The sequence below is a fragment of the Manis pentadactyla genome, chromosome 5, assembly GCF_030020395.1.
Source record: "Manis pentadactyla isolate mManPen7 chromosome 5, mManPen7.hap1, whole genome shotgun sequence".
In the NCBI taxonomy this organism is placed as follows: Eukaryota; Metazoa; Chordata; class Mammalia; order Pholidota; family Manidae; genus Manis; species Manis pentadactyla.
In genome coordinates, this window is record NC_080023.1 from 85,674,338 (window position 1) to 85,693,039 (window position 18,702).

Genomic DNA, 18,702 nt, shown 5'->3' on the forward strand with positions numbered 1-18,702 from the left:
GAAAATCAACTTAAAAATGAGGTGAAGGGAATTATTGGATGGCAGATAAATATATCTATAATAGTTTTTAAATTTGCTGACATTTCACCAAGTCGTCTTCATTATTGTATAAACTGTTAAAATAAGTACAGTTATGTGAAAAAGGGTAATGTTTTGATACTCCAAAACTTCAATATTTATGGTATTCCTAAAAAAGACTTTGTGTGAGATAGTTGCTATACAATTCCCCCTTTTAAGTTTCTTTTCTAGAAAGAGGAAGGAGGCACTTCTTATACCATGAATTATTACCAAATCTTCAAATTGATCCTAAAATATATTTTCAAATCAAAAGGTAAATTACTAGTTTAGAGGTCCTTGAGAGAGGAAAGGACATTTATTTTAAAACTCTGGGGAAACAGTATTTCTCAGTCTTTAAAGAAGAAAGAAAACAAAGAGAACTCTTGTTTGGAGGACTTACTTAGATCCCAATTTTTTACTGGGCTCAGGTCTCACACGGAGTAGAAGAGGCAGTAAATAAATTTTATACGGGATTTAAAAATTACTTTACGATTTATGAATTTAGCCTAGACAGTCTGGGCAAAACGAACTAGTAAAAAAAGAACAGAATTGTTTATCAATATCTACGTATCTTTATTTATATGCCCATGTCTGTTACTCCTTTTTTCCCGCAAGTGCCGACTTCTGGTCCCCCTGGAAGCCGGGCCATGGCGGAAGGCCTAGAAGGGGGACGAAAAGGGCCCCAGGAACAGGTAACATAGCCCATCCCGAGGGAGGACGCGAGAGGAACAGGACCCGCGCGCGTCGGGAGCATCCGAAGCTCCGGACCAGGAGGCCAGAGCAAGCCCCAGCAGTTTCACTTCCTGCGGGCGCCCAGCAGAGCCAGGCCGGGCCGCGTTTCCGGAGACCTGGGCCGCTCCGCCTGCGGTGGGAAGCGGGCCGAGGAGCGCGGGGGCCGAGGCTGGAGCCCACAGCGCCTCAGCCCCGGAGAGTCCGGCCTCGGCGGTACCCGGGCGGCCGCCGCCGCAATGCTGCGCGCAGCGCAGGGCGAGGCGGGCGGGAGCCGGGAGCGGCCCCGCTGCGGCCCAACGCCCCCAGGTGGGTTGGGGCAGCCGGAGGGGGGCGGCCTGGGCAGCCCGGCCCCTCTCCGCGCGGCGCCCGGCTGCTCCCCCGCGGGCCGCTCGGAGGGGCAGTGCGGACGCGACGGGGTGGGGGCGCCTGTGGGCTCTCGGGGTCGCGCGGCTGCGGAGCGGCGGCGCTGCCCGGCCGCCGCGACGGGGCTTCTAAAGCACCTTGCAGGGTGGTCTGGAGCTAGGCGCGGCTTTTCAAGTGCTGGGTAATCCGTAACTCCTGAAAACTTGTTAGAGCAAGACGGCCTGTGCGCAGCGTCGTCCGTTCGCCCGCCGGCCTCCCGGAGTCCAGCCCGGGGAACTGCGAGCGCGGGCTCTGACCTGCTCCGCAGACAGGTTACTTTGTGTAGAACCTCCTCACTCTACAGATTTTGCTAACTTGTTAAGAGGAAAAATAGTCGATTTGGTCAATACATAAATGGATTTTCAGATCAAACAGGCTTTTAAGGCAGTTGTATTCAGTTGTTTCTGAAGTATTTCAAATGCGTTTGTTAACTTATAATAATTATAAAGCGTTCAATTTGGGGATTTTAAAAAAGGCTTCACTTGGATATTAAGATTCCGTGGAGGTGTGTGAACTGAGAAATGCAGTAAGAAAATCTGACTGAAATCTATTAATTTGCTACATAGAATTTCTCATAGTTTAGTGGCAATGTTTAGGTCATGTAATTTTTGCTTTAGCTCCTCTTGGCTAGTGTATTTTTTAATACATTTTATAATACTTTTTTCTTAAAATGGGAAATACATTTGTGATAATGGAAAATGACAATCTTAATTTTTATATGCCCATACCTTAATATGTTAACATTTCAAATAGCGAACACTGACATTTTGCAAAACTGGCTCTGATGAACTTCTGCTAACAGCCTTTGTTAACATCTGTAAATAAATCAACCACGTCTTTTGACTCTTGAGCCAGGTTAGCTCTTCTGTCATTTCAGATAAACAGTTTAGTTACACAGAATGGGATACAATTTGTTTAAAAACTTCTAGATTGAGCAGTTTAACCAGAAAATGACTTTGATTTCAATTGATACTCAAATAATGCTTTGAGTTATTTACCATTGTGAGTAGTGCTATAGAGTGATGTGACCCAACTTTTATCTCATCCTGATTGTTCCTCTTCCTCCTCTGCATTTGTCCCTGTCTCCTTTGGTCCTTCCCAGTATGGTATTTACCACTTGCTTTATTTACCTCCTTATTTGGTCAGGATAATGAAGTTTTTTCCTTATCAAGAACTATCTTTTGATATTAAGCCATGCCCATTCCTAGATATTAGTATTCTTCTAAGAGCATTATTCTGATTAATCCTTTTATTAAATGAAGAGGACTTCTTTGTGTGGCCTCTCTGCTTTGGGCAAGTGCTGCCACAGCATCCTAGGCTTCAGCTTACTGCGGCACATTAGGGGTCATTTAGTCCAACTGCTTCACTTCAGAGAAAACAAACTCAAGGAGTGATTTGCCCAATGTCCCATCACCAATAATTACTTGAAGATCATCCATTCATCGCTTCAACAGTCTTTATCCCCTGACAGGAATACTGTGTAATAATGAGTGTAAAATGATAAACATGATTTCATAGCACTGAAGATAGTGGAAATCAGAGTGTCCAACTTGTTCTTTAATGGGAGCAGGAAGGGTATGATATGCAGTTCTGAAACAATGTAAAAATGATGCACTGTGGGTGAGAATTCCATTTAGACTTTGTTTTCTGATTATGTTTAACTTGATACTGTCTATCAGAAAATAGTCCGAAAGAGAAATTCCTTGGCTTTATTACAAAACTATTGATTTTTAAAATTTAATTTTAACTGCTCTTCTCAATGAGGACTGTTTATTTAGTAAACCATAGATTATTCCCACCCCATATTTTTATACTATTTTATTAATATTATTTAATGCCTTTCATGAAGAGATCCAAATAAATTATTTGCCTAAAAACTGAAAGGATCTATCCTGTCTCACCATGTGTTAGATGCCTTATACCCAGCTTGTAAAGAACATGGTTTTTCTAGGTCTTTCTTCTTGTCTTGAAATTCTTGAAGATTTGAAACTTTTTACTCTGACTGCAACCTTCCAACATAGCCAACAGCCTAGATTCCTCCTTCCAAGAAAATACTCGGGTCCTGCTTTGCTGAGTGGTATAACTTGCTTGCTTCAGATCAGCTGGAGAAGTTGCGATTAGATTACTTTTGCTGAGATTTTTATGAGAAGTAGTTCTCTTAGGGCATTTTCACTGTAATATGTGATAATTCTATAATGTCTCGTTTCTTAAGATTATAACTGTCAACAACATTTGGTGTTAAACTTGGGAGAGCAGAGGGAGCTTTGTTGCCAAATGCATATTGTAGATGTTTATGCCCTATTTGTGATGGCCTCTGGTTATCAGACTGCCTCACATCCTGTATAGCTTCATTGCTTATCTGTTCTCTGATCTTGGATAAATAAATCTGTCATTATTTCAGTTTGTCCATTTAAAAAGAAAAGCAGGGAAAACAATAATATTTATTTGGAAGGGTGGTTTTGAGGATTAAAAGAGAAAATGCATGTGAAATGCTTTTCAGGGTGCCATAGCAAATAATAATTGCTTAATACCTGTCAACTATTATTTTAATTCTTAGAGCATTAGTGTCTTATTTACATATAAAGGAATTCTTATTGAGAAACAGCCTTCCATTGAGTTGGTGGAAAACTCAAACTATCAAGCTCCCACACAAAATAAGGGAATATGGTTTCCTATAGAAAGGTACTGCCGTGTTTTTGGGGAAATAATTGTGGTTAATAGTTCTGAGAGGAGAAAAAAAGGAATCCACAGTGAGAAGAACTAAGTATAGTTTAATTAAAATGCATTAAATAAAGGTAGTTATAGGAAAGAATAAAATGGGGCTTTTAATAGGACAAAATGAGAGCATTTTTTGTCCCCATATCACAAAGTACCAGTTGTGACCCAATTAAAAATATAGATATATATGTGAAAAAATAAGCATCAAATGGAAAAGTTGTGGGATACTTCATTTAATTGTAAAAAGATGGAGAATCTGTTTCACCAAAATTTTTACTGCTCAGTTAAAGAAAAAAATCCAATGTAAAGAAAAGAATATCATTCCTGCCAAATATAAATCACATGTTTTAAGAATTTAAATGGCTGCTTCCTGATCACCTAAATTATAGTTGCTATTTTATTGCTTTCTTTATGTATTCATAGAATATCTTTCAGTAATTGTGGAGACAGCTATAAAGTAAGAATTGGAAGGGCCGAAATTCCAGAAGTTATTATTTAAAAATAAATTGTTATGTGGCCTTGTCATTCTTTCCTGCTTTAAATGTAAAGAATGGTATCTAAGTTTTACTTCAGACTTTGGAATAGTCCAGGTGGTGAAAATTTCAGATACTCTGTGGAATTATACCCCTTCTGTTTTAATTTTTCACTCAGACAAAAATAATGAGCCCTTTAGACATTTACCATTGGACAGAAATTTCTTTGTTGTTTCCAAGTGTTCCTCATGGAAATACTCCAAAGGCCACTTCCCTTTGTAATCACAAAAAGTAATTCATCAATGCCTTGTGGTCTTTTATAAGATTTCCTTTGTATCCAGTTTGTTAACATAAGTTATGTCTTACCCTACTAACTTTGTGTCATATTTTCCTTTCTTTTAAGCTCCTATACCACTTTTCTGTATTAGTAATTTCCATTGTTTCATATTTTACATGTTCTACTTTATAAGGAAGACATACTGGAAAGTACAAGAACAGTCCTGACTTGGAATTCCATTTATTATATGCCTCATTTTTTGGTCACTTTCCTTGCTGAGGACTAAGTCTCTTTCTTTGGTCAGGATCAATATTCTCATCTTTTTTTGTTCCAAATTATACATAGGATCATGCCTAACTTTCAGAAGAGTAACATAGTGTCAAGGCCAGTTGAAATTTGGACCTTCTTTAAATAGTTGCTATTTGAATTCTTCTGATACAGATAGTTATTACCTTGATAAGTGAGAGCATCAGATCAGCATCTACTTTTGACAAGAAGTTATGTTGTTCAGTAAAATTATATAAAAATATTTAATAATTCATTGTACTCTTTTGTTCCTGTCTTGCCTGAGGGTTTCATCCCTGGGCAAGTTCACTCTTGATTCGTGAAACCAAAAAATGACAATTTAACATTCTTGGGGTGAAAGGGTTTATACACAGCTTTATTCTCCTGGTGAATGGCAGGTCAAGCACTAGAATCCCATCCGCGTCAGAGCAAGTCTGCATGCAGCAAGCCGGTCTCTGCCTCTGGGCCTCTCTGCCCCTGCAGCCATTTCAGTCTCTGTCCTTGGCACTGCCACCACTCCAGCCTCTGCAATCCTGCAACCCTGCAGCCCACAGCACTGGGCAGAGCTCTCTGTATAGAGTCAGTAACAACGTATTGACCATATGTGTGTAGTGAGCAAGCCAACCAGAGTCCAGTGAGAATCCTGGCCACAGGAACCTTTTTTATCCACATTTTAGAAAAGTTTTCAGTAGATGAAATGGATAAAGAAGATGTGGTACATATACACAATGGAATATTATTCAGCCATAAGAAGAAGAAAAATCCTACCATTTGCAACAACATGATGGAGCTAGAGGGTATTATGCTCAGTGAAATAAGCCAGGTGGAGAAAGACAAGTATCAAATGATTTCAGTCATCTGTGGCGTATAAGAACAAAGCAAAAACTGAAGGAACAAAACAGCAGCAGACTCACAGAACCCAAGAATGGATTAACAGTTACCAAAGGAAAAGGGACTGGGGAGGGTGGGTGGGAAGGGAGGGATAAGGGGAAAAAGGGGCATTACGATTAGCACACATAATGTAAGCGGTGGGGGGGGGGGGGGGGGCGGGGGGGGCGGGGAAGGGCACGGGGAAGACAGTATAGCACAAAGAAGACAAGTAGTGATTCTATAACATCTTACTATGCTGATGGACAGTGACTGTAATGGGGTATGTGGTGGGGACTTAATAATGGGGGGAATCTAGTAACCACAGTGTTGCTAATGTAAGTGTATATTAATGATACCAAAATAAAAAAAAAGAAAAGTTTTGGCAGGCAACTATAGAGAAAATGAAAGTTCCTATGGCTAGGATTCTCACTGGACCCTGGTTGGCTTGCTCACTATACATGCATGGGCAATATGTTGTTATTGACTGTATAGAGAGCCATGCCCAGTGCTCTGGGTGACATGGTGGCACAGCTGCAGAGCTGCAGGAGAGCAGAGGCTGGAGTGGTGGCAGCACCGAGGACAGAGGCCCAGAGGACAGCTGTGCGGGCAGAGTGGCCCAGAGTGGGCAGAGTGGCCCAGAGTGGGCAGAGTGGCCCAGAGTGGCCCTGGGTGACATGGTGGCACAGCTGCAGAGCTGCAGGAGAGCAGAGGCTGGAGCAGAGTGGCCCAGAGTGAAGACTCGCTCTGAGTAAAAGGGATTTTAGTCATTGACCCGCCACCGTGGAAATAAAGTTGGGTATAGTCCTTTCACCCCAAGAACATTCTATTGTCATTTGTTTGGTCACGTTGAATCCATAGTGAACTTTCCCAGGGCTGAAACCCATTGGCAAGACAAAGTTCTTAAAGTTATAACTTCTAAGTCTTTTTTAGAGTGTGTGTGGAGGGTGGAGAAACACCATCAAAGATGTGAGGAAGAAACATGCTTTATGAAAGAGGTATGATTCTATAAATCATGGCACACTAAGCTGACACACTGTAGAGAATTCCTTGCATTTGTGTGAAAAATCTCTAAGGTTTATATATTTTCCACATTGGTCAATCACATTTAATTTAGATTTAACAGACTGATACAGTTTAAAAATCTCAAGAGACAAGTGCATTAAAAACGTACTAAAAGTACATTTATTGAACTACCAGGTCCCTATTGGGAAAGTGAGATAAAAATTGAGCCAAAAAACTTTTATTTCAATTAATTATATAATTTCCTTAATTCTCTCATCATTTTTCAATAATAGTTTAGAACTTTCTCTACTACAGGTACTTATCAGTAGGTCAGACACCCTTCTTACATCATGTCCTGTCCATCCACTCCCATGTAAAATGGGTAGAGCCATGTATTGTCCATATTCCCAGAAAGAGTCACTTGGGTCAAGAAAAGGCACTTTGTCAAAGGTAACCAGCCCATTGACTGTTTAATGGGCGATGATGTGAGTTGTCTGGCTTGTACAGATTAGTTGGATTCAACAAAGCTCTTCTTTCCTTTCAAGCAAGAGATCATGAGATTGTTGTGAGTGGAAGGGCAATGTTTGAGGATATACAATAGAGGATGACAGCCAGTTGACTCATGTGCATGATGGATGATTAGAAGGTGAGATGAGAGAATTAAGAACTGAAAGACAGAGAGAGTGGTCTTTGTTCCTGGTTTTCCACTGCCAGGCACTTGTTTTTCTGATCTTGTCAGCCCATGAAATGCCTGCGGTATCCTTGCAATTATCTGTTGTTTACAGAAGCTAGTCTGAGTTTCTCCTTTTTGCAAAAAAAAAAAAAATAGTTAGGACTAGAGTACCTTTATTTCTCAAATACTGCCTCTTCTGTTCCTGTAAGCTGATTCTCTTGTACAAAGTTGTTAATTGTTAAAATGATGTCTGTTATGCATCTTCCATTGAAAGTTAAACAATCTGAGAATTAGTTTTTTTCCTTTTGTACAATAATAGGATGCCCTGTAAGTAAGTCTAGTGTTTCTTCAGATAAGAATATTTGGAGTTTTCTAGCTTTATTACTACAATTTGAAGAAAGTCCATGCAGTTATTTTTGTCTCTAAACTTGAAGTCTCTAGAGTTGGTGAAGGAATAATTCATTCAAAGATTATTGTTATAAGAGTTAAGCACAGTTAAGAAGTTGAAATTTTGAATTATATAGTTATAAAATTACATTAATTATAGAATTATAGCAACAGTGTTTTAAAATGTTTTGTTAATAGAATGTTTTTACTTCTCTGAAAAATTTATAACATACCACTTCTGACAAATGTTTAACATGTATTTAGATTTAGACATACAGAATGAGACAATGCTTATGGCATTTATCTTAGTAGAAGAGGAAGAGGAGGTGTAAAAGTAACATAATCTCCTAGCTGTTTTCTCAGTCCCCTCACATATGAAGAAAAAATAGTATCACCAATAAGCAGTTATGAAAACTTTATACACAGAATCAGTGGCATAATGTCATCTGAAACAATTTAATCAGTATTGTACTTCAGATTGGTCCCTGACCAATAAATTCTTTAGTAATAGAATACTAACTATAATAGTCTCATAAAGATATGGATATGTTAATAGTGAGATTAATCATCACCATGGAAAACAAGATCAGAATTCAGTGCACTCTTGCTAAACTGGAAAGATAGGCACAGATTAATGAAGTCCAGGTGTGCTCAATTAAGTATAATGATGTAGGTGAAGGAATGAGACTCCATTTGACAAAAATTTTTCAAGATTTGACAAGTTACACTCACAGTGTTACATTGAGCAAGGGGGGAGAGTTGCAGAAGCTGGAAAAGTAATCTGAAAGGAAATTACACAAATCTATGTAAAAAGTCTCCTGTGTATAATGAGTAGCAATTAAAGAGTTTTAAAACAGAGGTGTGAAATGATTAGATTTTTTTAGAAATTCACTTATGCTGCTATTATTACAATGAATTGAAAGAGGACAACGATGGAAATTGTTAGGAGCTTACCAACCAGTGAAATAAGGGGAGAAGTAGACAGATTTATTGAGAACTATTACTTAACATACCTTTTGTGATTTGCAGGCATACACATTGAATTGCACTTCACTTTTTTGTACTTTGCAGATACTATATTTTTTACATAATGAAGGTTGGGGCAACTGTGACTTGAGCAAGTCTATCAGCACCATTTTTCCAATATCATCTACTCACTTTGTGTCTTTGTGTCACATTTTAATATTTCTAAATATTTCATTCTTGCAATATTTCAAACTTTTTCATTTTATTATATTTGTTATGGTGATCTGTGATCTTTCATGTTGCTATTGTAATCATTTTTGGTTGCCATAAACTGCACCAACATAAGAAGACAACTTTAATCAATAAATATTGTATGTATTCTCATTGCTCCATAGACTGGCCATTAGTCCAGCTGTCTCTCTCCCTCTCAGGCCTCTCTGTTTCCTGAGACACAACAATTTGGAAATTAGCCGATTAATAACCCTACAGCGGCCTTTAAGTGTGAAGTGAAAGGAAGAGTCCCATGTCTCTCACTTTAAATCAAAAGCTAGAAATGATTAAGCTTAGGGAAGAAGGCATGCCAAATGCTGAGAGAGGCCCAAAGCTAGGCTTCTTGCACCAAACAGTTAGCCAAGTTGTGAATGCAAAAGAAAAGTTCTGAAGGAAATTAAAAGTGCCACTCCATTGAATATGAATGATAAGAAAGATAAATAGCCTTCTTGCTGAGACGGAGAAAGTTTTAGTGGTCTGGAAAGAAGATCAAACTAGTTACAATGTTCCCTGAAGCCAAAGCCTAATCCAGAGCGAGGCCCTAACTCTCTTCAGTCCTTTGAAGACTGAGAAAGGAGGAAGCTGCAGAAGAAAAATTTGAAGCTAGTGGAGATTGACTCAGGAGGTTCAAGGAAAGAAGCCATCTCCTTCACATAAAAGTGCAAGGGGAAGGAGCAGGTACTGATGTAGAAGCTGCAGCAAGTTATTCAAAAGTAGATAAGATCATAGATGAAGGTAGCTACACTGAACAACAGATTTTCAGTGTCAACAAAGCAGCTTCTGTTAATAGGAAGATGTCATCTAGGACTTTCACAGCTGGAGGGAAGTCAGTGTCTGGCTTCAAAACTTGAGAGGACAGGCTGACTCCCTTTTTTGAGGTCTAATGCAGCTGGTGACTTGAAGTTGAAGCCAGTGCTCACTGACCATTCCAAGAGTCCAAGGCTCTTGAGAATTATGCTGAATCTACTCTGCCTGTGCTCTGTAAATGGAACAACAAAACCTGGATGACAGTACATCTGTTTACAACATGGTTTGTTGAATATCTTAAGCCTCCTATTGAGACCTGTTGCTTAGAAGAAGATTCCTTTCCAATTATTACTGCTTGTTAACAACATGCCTGGTTACCCAGGAGCTCTGAATGGACATGTACAATGAGATTAATGTTGTGTTTTCATGGCTGCTGACACAGCATCCATTCTGCAGGTCACAGATCAAGGAGGCATTCTGACTTTCAAGTCTTACTATTTAATAAATATACTTCATAAGGCAATAGCTGCAATGGATAGTGATTCTTCTGATGGACCTGGGCACAGCAAACTGAAAACTTTCTGGAAAGGATTCAGCATGCTAAATGCCATTGACAACATTTGTGATTCATGGGAAGAGGTCAAAATATCAACAAGAACAGGAGTCTGGAAGAAGTTGATTCCAACCAATGACTTGGAGGATTTCAAGGCTTCAGTGGAGGAAGTCACTGCAGATATGATGGAAACAGCAAGAAAACTAGAATTAGAAATGAAACTGGACGATGTGACCGATTCCTGCATCTCATGATAAAACTTGAATGTATGAACAGCTGCTGCTTATGGACAAGCATAAGAAGGTGGTTCCTTGAGATGGAATCTACTCCGGATGAAGATACTATGAGGATTATTGAGATAAAGTAGTGGCAGAGTTTGAGAAGATTGACTCCAATTTTGAAAAAAGTTCTACTTTGAGTAAAATTCTATCAAAAGCATCACATGGTACTGAGAAATCACTTGTGAAAGGAAGATTCAATCAATGCATTATCTTAGTTTCTTTTGTCTTATTTTAAGAAATTGCCACAGCTATCCCAACCTTCAGCAGCCACACCTTGAAGCACCCCCCAACACCGAGGCCCTCCACCACAAAAAGTTGTGAGTCACTGAAAGCTCAGATGACAATTAGCATTTTTTAGGAATAAAGTATATTTTAATTAAGGTATATGCACACTGCTTTTTTAGACTAATGCTATTGCATGCTTAATAGACTACAGTTCAGTGTAAACATAACTTTTGTATGCACTAGGAAACCAAAATACTCATTTGACTCACTTTATTGCAGTATTTGCTGTATTGCAGTAGTCTGGACCTGGACCTGCAATGCCTGCAAGGTATGCCTGCCATAGATACGGAGCCTGATGGGGAAAGAGATGTCAGTAATGACTCTTAGGCTTTTGGCATGGGGAACTGGGAGGGTAATGAAGTTGTCATGTACTCCACCGGGAAAGATTGAAGGAGCAGGAGGAAATGGTGAGGACATGAGAGAACATCCACCTTGAAATTTCAGGTATGTTATATTTGAGGTACCTGAGATTATTCAGTCAGTGATGTGAAGCAAGCAATTTGAGACTGTGTTCTGAAGCTCAGAAAGGCAGTTCAGGCTAGAGATACAAAATTAGGAAAAATATGCTATTTAAAAATCAGGCTAGAGATACAAAATTAGGAAAAATATGGTATTTTATGTCAGTAAATATAACATAGAAAATAATTTAAAGTAGAAAGAAAAGGTGACCCAGGATAAAGACCAGTGGAAAACAAACATTGAAGTGTTGGTGGAAAAGGCAGAGTTGCTTGGTGTAACTGAGGAAAGACTAAAAAGAAAAGAAGGAAAATGAAAGAGTATAATGGCAAGAATTCAAAAATAAAATGTTTTGGGAAGGCAACAGTGGAGTTGACATCAAATTCTTTGAATAGGTCAGGTCGATAGAGGACTGAAATTTAGCTAACGTGTGTGGCATCATGAAATTTACAGTTGACCTTAGAGGAGATACGTAGCTTTTGTGGAAGGAATGAGAGTCACATTGGAATGCATTGAAACATGAAGGTAGCGGAGGATGTGGATGCTGTACGGATAGCTTTTGACAGCATGGCTGCCAGACTGCAGAAACAGCAGCAGCTGGAGGGGATGTGACATCATGGAAAGGATTTTCTCTCTTTTTCTTTTAAGATCAGTGCTACTCTAGCAGTTTATTTGTACTCAAAAGCTGACGGCATACACCAAAGGAGATTTTTCTCCTATAAAGATTTCCATAGACAAGTTCCATAAATTTCATTAGGAACACATTTTAATGTGCAGATTTTCTCATGTGTTTAAGGATTCTGTCTCATTTCCCCCTTCCCTTTTTCCTTTCTTCCATGTTCTGGAGTGCCTTCTCCTCTCCTTCCTTTCTTCCCCCTCCACCCACTCCTCTCTTGAGTTTCACTGTCAGTGGAGAATAACTTATATTTCTTTTTATGAAAACTGTGGTCCAGTGCCAGACCATTCTTTAGCTTTATTTTCAGTTGATCATCCCTTCCTTTTCCTCCAAATTGGTATCCATGCATCATTATTAAAATCATATCTTTGCATCTGCTTCAAGTCCATCCATCTCTTATTCTGTCACACTCACTTGGTAAAACTCCAAAGAAAAGTAAGTCTATCACTATATTCTTCCTGTCTGAATCCAAGAAACTGATGTAGCTAAATAAAAATACATGCAAGGGGATTGGTAACATTATAAATTTTGACAGTTTTTGTTATGTATTTGTTGTTTCATATAAGATTTTTGATAATAAATGACAGTGAGCTCAACATTATATTCCCTTACAAGGGTGTAGAATTCAGATTTTTCAATGATATCAGGTTAGTGAAATCTTACATGCTTTCTATCTGCTGATGGGCAAGAAAACAAACAAACCCCACTCTCCTTTGCTGGGCTAGCAGCATAACAGTATATCCACTAGACATGTGGCTCTTGAGCACTTGAAATACACGTGCTTCAAATTGAGATGTACTGTAAATCCAAAATGGACTCTAGTTTTCAAAGATTTAGCACAAAAAATAGAATATAAAGTCTCTCTAATTTTAGATTGATTACATGTTGAAAAATATTTTGAATTTATTGGATTAAATAAAATATTATAATTTCACCTGTTTTTATTTGTTGGATGGTGGCTGCTAAAAATATTAAAATTACATATGTGGTTTGCATTTATGATTTACATTGTATTTTCTATTGGATAGCACTACAAGAAAAAAATTCCAATAAAGTCTATAGAGATTTGATTTCTCCCTCATGAAATATTATTGAATAAATATTACTAGATAACTGTCATAAAAATGCTAACATAATTTGTAATTCTTCCATTGATACGCTCCACAGGAGTTATTTTCATGGTGATATCTCACCATCATTTCAGTGTTAAGTGAAATTTAATTGACATTTTTCATATCATTTACCATATTTCTGTTGTCTTTTGTTCTAATTTGCAAGATCACTTGACATAATGAAGATTTAAACTTTCTCTTATGCATTACAAATATTTTTCTTAATTTATCATTTCTAAAATGATTTTGATTGTAGTATTTGTTGCCATTGATCATACTTTAATGCTCATGAATAAGTATCTTTAATACTTAATTTTGCTTTCATAGCTTTTGTTTCCTGTCTTGGTTGAAGCAGTTTAACTGACCCCTACATACCAATATAATTTTCTATATTTTTTTGAAATTTTAATTTTTACAGTTGAAAATACTGTGCCTGGAATGTATTTCTGGTATCCAACTTAAGGTTTTAAAAACAAGGGTGGGAAGTTGAGAACTCAGCCTTTATTAAATGAACCATACTCCTCCCAGTAAATGGAAATGTATGACTTTGCCATACAGTAAAGTTTTATATTATCCTGTAATTGCATTGTGAATTCTCTATTCCATTCTACTAATATATTTGTTTATTCCCAAGTTTATATCTGCTAAGGACTGTTCTTTCAAGAAATCTTTTCCATAATTTTCTTGGCTATCACTAGATATTTATTCATCCATTTTTGACTTGCATTTAAAGATTTTTTTTTTTTAATCTACTGGGAACAACCTCTGTGCTGGACCACCAGGAAGTTTTCCTAAGTGGCGTCTGGGACAGTTTTCCTAACATGCCAGGGGGATCTGCTATTTTATCACGCTCAGGAAGCTGGGGAATCAGGAGGGCATGGAACCAGTTGTTGGCACCTGCAACACTGGTGTCAGGACCCCAAAAATTCCTGGCTTGGGAGACATCTATTCACTGGATCTGCACCAACAAAAATAGATTCATTTCATTCTGTTTGAGTATATTATACCTATATACTAATGGGGAGAATCAACTTTAAGTGCTGCTGAATTTTCCATTGGATTACTTTCGGTAGAAAATTCTATAATAGATGTATAAAAGGTCCTAGGTTTCAGAAGAAATATATAGTAACTTGGTTAGTTTAAATCAAATGACAAAGTTGGAAACTTTCCATTCACTCATGTTCCAACCACATGAAAATTGAACATTCCTGATGTGGTTCTGTGCATAAATGTAACAAGATACTTCTTTCTATATTTAAAATGTCTTCCCATATAACATTTTATCACCAAATTTGTTACTTGAATCATTGAGACCTCTACATTGGAATTATGGAAAGGAAAAATATCTAACTTCTTTTATTTATATTAAATTGTATAAGATGTTAAAATGAAAAAACACATAATGCCTTTTGAAAAAAGTTTGGGGTAGACATTTTGATTTGCATATAGAATTGCAGTTTAAAATACATCAAGATTTTTATTTGTATTACAAACCAGTCAAACTAATCTCCTAATCTCTCACCTGTTTTCCTACACATTTTTGCAATTTAATATTGATAAATATTTTAAAGGATAACTAAAGCTCTAAGTTCTGTTTGCATTTGTGGGTTATCGATACCAATATCCATATCTGTCCATATAGACTCAGATATAGGGTCTGTCACTTACTTGTGTGACTTAGAGCCAGAGTACTTAATTACTTATCTAAAATCCAGTGTAACTTGGTTATGGGTAACTTACCTACTTTAAGTATAATTAAATGCAATTCATACGTAAAGTAGCTAGAATAGTCATATTAGGTGCTTACCAAATGGCAACTATTACTTTTAGCATGAGATCATATTCAGTTTTCAATTTTATGAGAAGGAATGTGTTCACATGGCTCATTCTCTGCACTGCTGGTATCACACACATGAGAATTTCAGAATTGAGAGCCTCATATAAGTGTTCCTTCAGCTCTCCTGCTTTATTTTTCTCATCAGTATGTTAAACACTATAATATCTCAAACATGTTTTTCTGGGTATTTGCTACAAATTGAACTTGATGAAACCTGTGATCTGCTATCAAAACAAATTATAAGGGTCTCTAAGTGAAATTGTTGTCTTCAGGAAGAATAGTTAATGGGTAAAGAAACTTTTTCCCATTTTGAGAATTTAATTATATTTAAACATATTGTTTAAAAGTAAAAATGTGGTTAATTTTCATTTCTTTGTTCTAAAGGAAACTTAGTCCACAACTCTATCATATATTATCCTTCCTAGCCTCCTAAAAAATAATACACACCCAAACTGGGTCATAGTGAAGTTGACTCAAGGTCTCTTTAACTTTTGTCATGGAAGCATTTCTTCACTGTATCATCAAATGGTAAAAATAATAGTTGATATTGTATAGGTAAAGCTTTAGTGATATATTTAGAACTGTTTAAATTATGTCTGAGCAATTTATTTCCTATAGGATATAAATCTATACAGTATAATTAAATGTACTTCATGTGTAAAGTAGCTGGAACATTCATATTAAGTGCCTACCAAATGGCAAATATTACTTAAATATCCCTTAAAGGTCTACACCTAGATCTTTGAGGGACAGCAGAATAATACAAAGGAATCCCTAAGCAAATTTCTAGTTCTGAATAGCCTATGGGTAATTAGAAGAAAGCATTTGTAATTACAGAAAGATAGGGACAGCTTTTCTATTTCTTTTATGAGAGCTAGTGTGCTGAAATTTTAGCAATTATACACTTCATTTCTACTTTTCTTTAGGAAAATACAGAAGATTCATAAAGAATTATGTTCATCTGTTGTATTGTATTACTTTATGACCCAATAGAATAATTTTCTGATCTGATGCATGTAAAAATCTAGGCTTAGGTTTCTCACTCGATGAGTTTGAAGCCTAGCTGCATCACTTAGTAGTTAGTGGTATGACCTTAGGTAACTGGGGAAGACCTCTCATACAGCATGGTGAAAAGATGGAAGAACATTTAGTAACACATACTTGCAGCATAGTAGGTGCTCTGTGATTGACAGTTATCTTGGCTGTTGCTAGGTGAGTGGGGGAGTGGCCACGGGGAACATCATACTCCTCTTACCTGAGGGCCATTACCTGGAATACCAAAGTTCATGCTTTCAGGGATTTATTCCTGTGGTATTATGCTGCTAAACTACTGTGTAGCATGTATGTTTCTTGGAAAAAGTGTTCTCTTTTAAAATAAGTTTTGAACATGCATATTAGGACATTCCAGTGGTCTGAGAAATTCTTCAGCTAGCAATGCATCTTCAGTTTCTTCTAATCCATTGTTTCACAATTATATTTAACCATGAAATACATTGTCCTCTCAACACTGGTACAGAAATAAGTTATTTGCATAAAGCTATCATCCCTGTTAAATGACTAATAGTTCTTCAGAAGATGGTTCTTCCAGACAGAAATTGGCAGCGCTGCTTTTAGCAATGTTTTCCTCAATGCTATGGCCACACTTTGAATGAGTGAGAGGGAGGGGAGGTTATAATAGGAATAGAAACTGAAGAGACGTTAGAATAGGGACAATGATGTTGATAAGCTGAGTAGGGCACACACAATTTGCCTGTGTTTTTAATTTCCTTATAATTAACTCCAGCTATTCAGGTGAGAGCTTTGACTGAGGGATGTAAGAAAGAAAATGGGTAGAAAATTGAAAGGTGATGATCTGTTAGGGAAAGTAAAGTACGTGAATGAAATAAAACTAGAAAAGTGCACAGGGAATTCTAAACATAAGAATATGCTGTAGTGTGTGTGTTATGAACTTAATATCTAAATAGTATGTGTCCATCTCAACTGAGCAAATGGTTTTGCAGATATTTTCACATCTCAGACTATGTAAACCTGCCACTATGTCAGTAATCATCCAATCTATGTAAGTGGCCTCACACTGCTTCAATATTGGGATTTCATTCATCAGAACATTCCAAAATTAAGAGTAATTTGACTGCGTGGCCATAAACAGATTTATTTCCATGTTACAAATGTTGGTAAATGAAACATGTTTGACATAAATTTATGGCTATTAGGAGTCATCCAAATAAATTATTGCTGAAGTATTTTTCTACTTAAAACAATATAACTGATATAAATGCAAATAATTTAAGAAGAGAATTTATTTCTTTGAGATTGACTAAAGTAACAGGTCATGGAAACAACATTAATATGACAATGATTTTAATTAACTCAAACAAATTGGATGTTCTTTAAAGGAAGGGGTAACCTCTGTTCCAGGTCATTAGAGCAGTTAAGTATATTTATGAAAAAGGATAAGGTTGTAGCCATTTCTGAAAACACTATTCTGGGGCATCCTGAATGCTACATTTCTGAATTCTTCATCTATTCTTAGATAACAACCCTAGTTTTGGTTTTCTTTTTCAAATTGCCTGGTTTGCAGAAGGGTTTCCTTTAATTGTTTAAAAAAATAAATTCAAATATTCACAAACGGTTTATCGAAGATAATTTTAAGGCATTTCCCAGTATTAAATTAATTTTTAATCTGATAACAAGTAGTGTAGTTATTTTTACTAAGATTTCTAGAACCTTTAAGTATAGATTAGGATATTTAGCTAATTAAAATATCTTCTGTGGCAAATAGAAAAAGTGTTAGAGTCTAAAGGCAAATGAAATTTAATATCTTCCATGCATGTCTATAAGATTAAATATTTTTGTTCTATTATTCTTCTGAAATAATACATGCACATAATTGAAAATATGTAAGAAAGACTTCAAAAAGTAGAAAAAAATATGGTGTATGTACTTCTAGTCTTTATTTTTCTATGTTTACTTTTAAAAGTTTTACTTAGCTTTGAAGTTTTAATATGTTTAATATTTATATATACACTTTAAAGTTACATTTGTATGGCTATTGGGTGACATGTCATTTGTAAATATTTCAGTTTTGCTCATGTAAATCTATTGCAAAATGTTTAAAGACAAAATAAGATAAAAAAGGAAAATCCATAATAATAGGAAATGCTTTCTCATAGCAATGGATTTGAAGTCAAAAAGCACAGGATCAAGTCCTGTCTCTGCACTAATGGACCTTAAACTTTTGCAAGCAAGGTGATCTCTCTGATGCCCAGAAGCATTATGTATATTGATAACATTAATTATTTATGAGAATGATTGGCTTATAATAGTAATTCAATTAATATCTCTTAAAAGGAAAACACTGCAGAGATTCAAATTGCCTTCTTTAGCTCTTGGGGTTGAGGATATTTGTCAAGAAAGAGTGAATTAATGCCTCTATTTTCTTATGCAGGAGTAATTATCCTTCATTCATTCATTCTTTGAATATTTATTCTTGCTCTCCTGTGCTAGGTTTGAGGGATACACTAGAAGTTGGCTCTAGCCTTCGGGACTATGTTTAAGAGAAATAGAGATGGGCAAACTGCAGGGGACTGCTCTTTTTTATCTTCACTGATTCTATGTCATGACTCAGAAACCCTCAGCCTGC

At 36.8% G+C, this 18,702-nt stretch overlaps 1 protein-coding gene across 9 annotated transcripts in view; it reads left to right on the top strand.

Moving 5' to 3' along the window:
- Window positions 1–624: 624 nt before the first annotated feature.
- The window catches only part of BANK1 (B cell scaffold protein with ankyrin repeats 1), a 303,826-nt gene continuing 285,748 nt past the window's right edge, over window positions 625–18,702 (top strand). For 3 of the 9 annotated variants that reach the window (XM_036879200.2, XM_036879196.2, XM_036879198.2), the window contains exon 1: window positions 785–1,095. In XM_036879200.2, the coding sequence (XP_036735095.2) occupies window positions 1,026–1,095 (70 nt within the window). In that variant the 5' untranslated portion in view covers window positions 785–1,025. Of the gene's footprint in view, window positions 750–782; window positions 1,096–18,702 lie in introns of those variants that run through there. The other 6 variants (XR_008997811.1, XR_008997812.1, XM_036879194.2 and 3 more) reach the window with 4 other exon arrangements.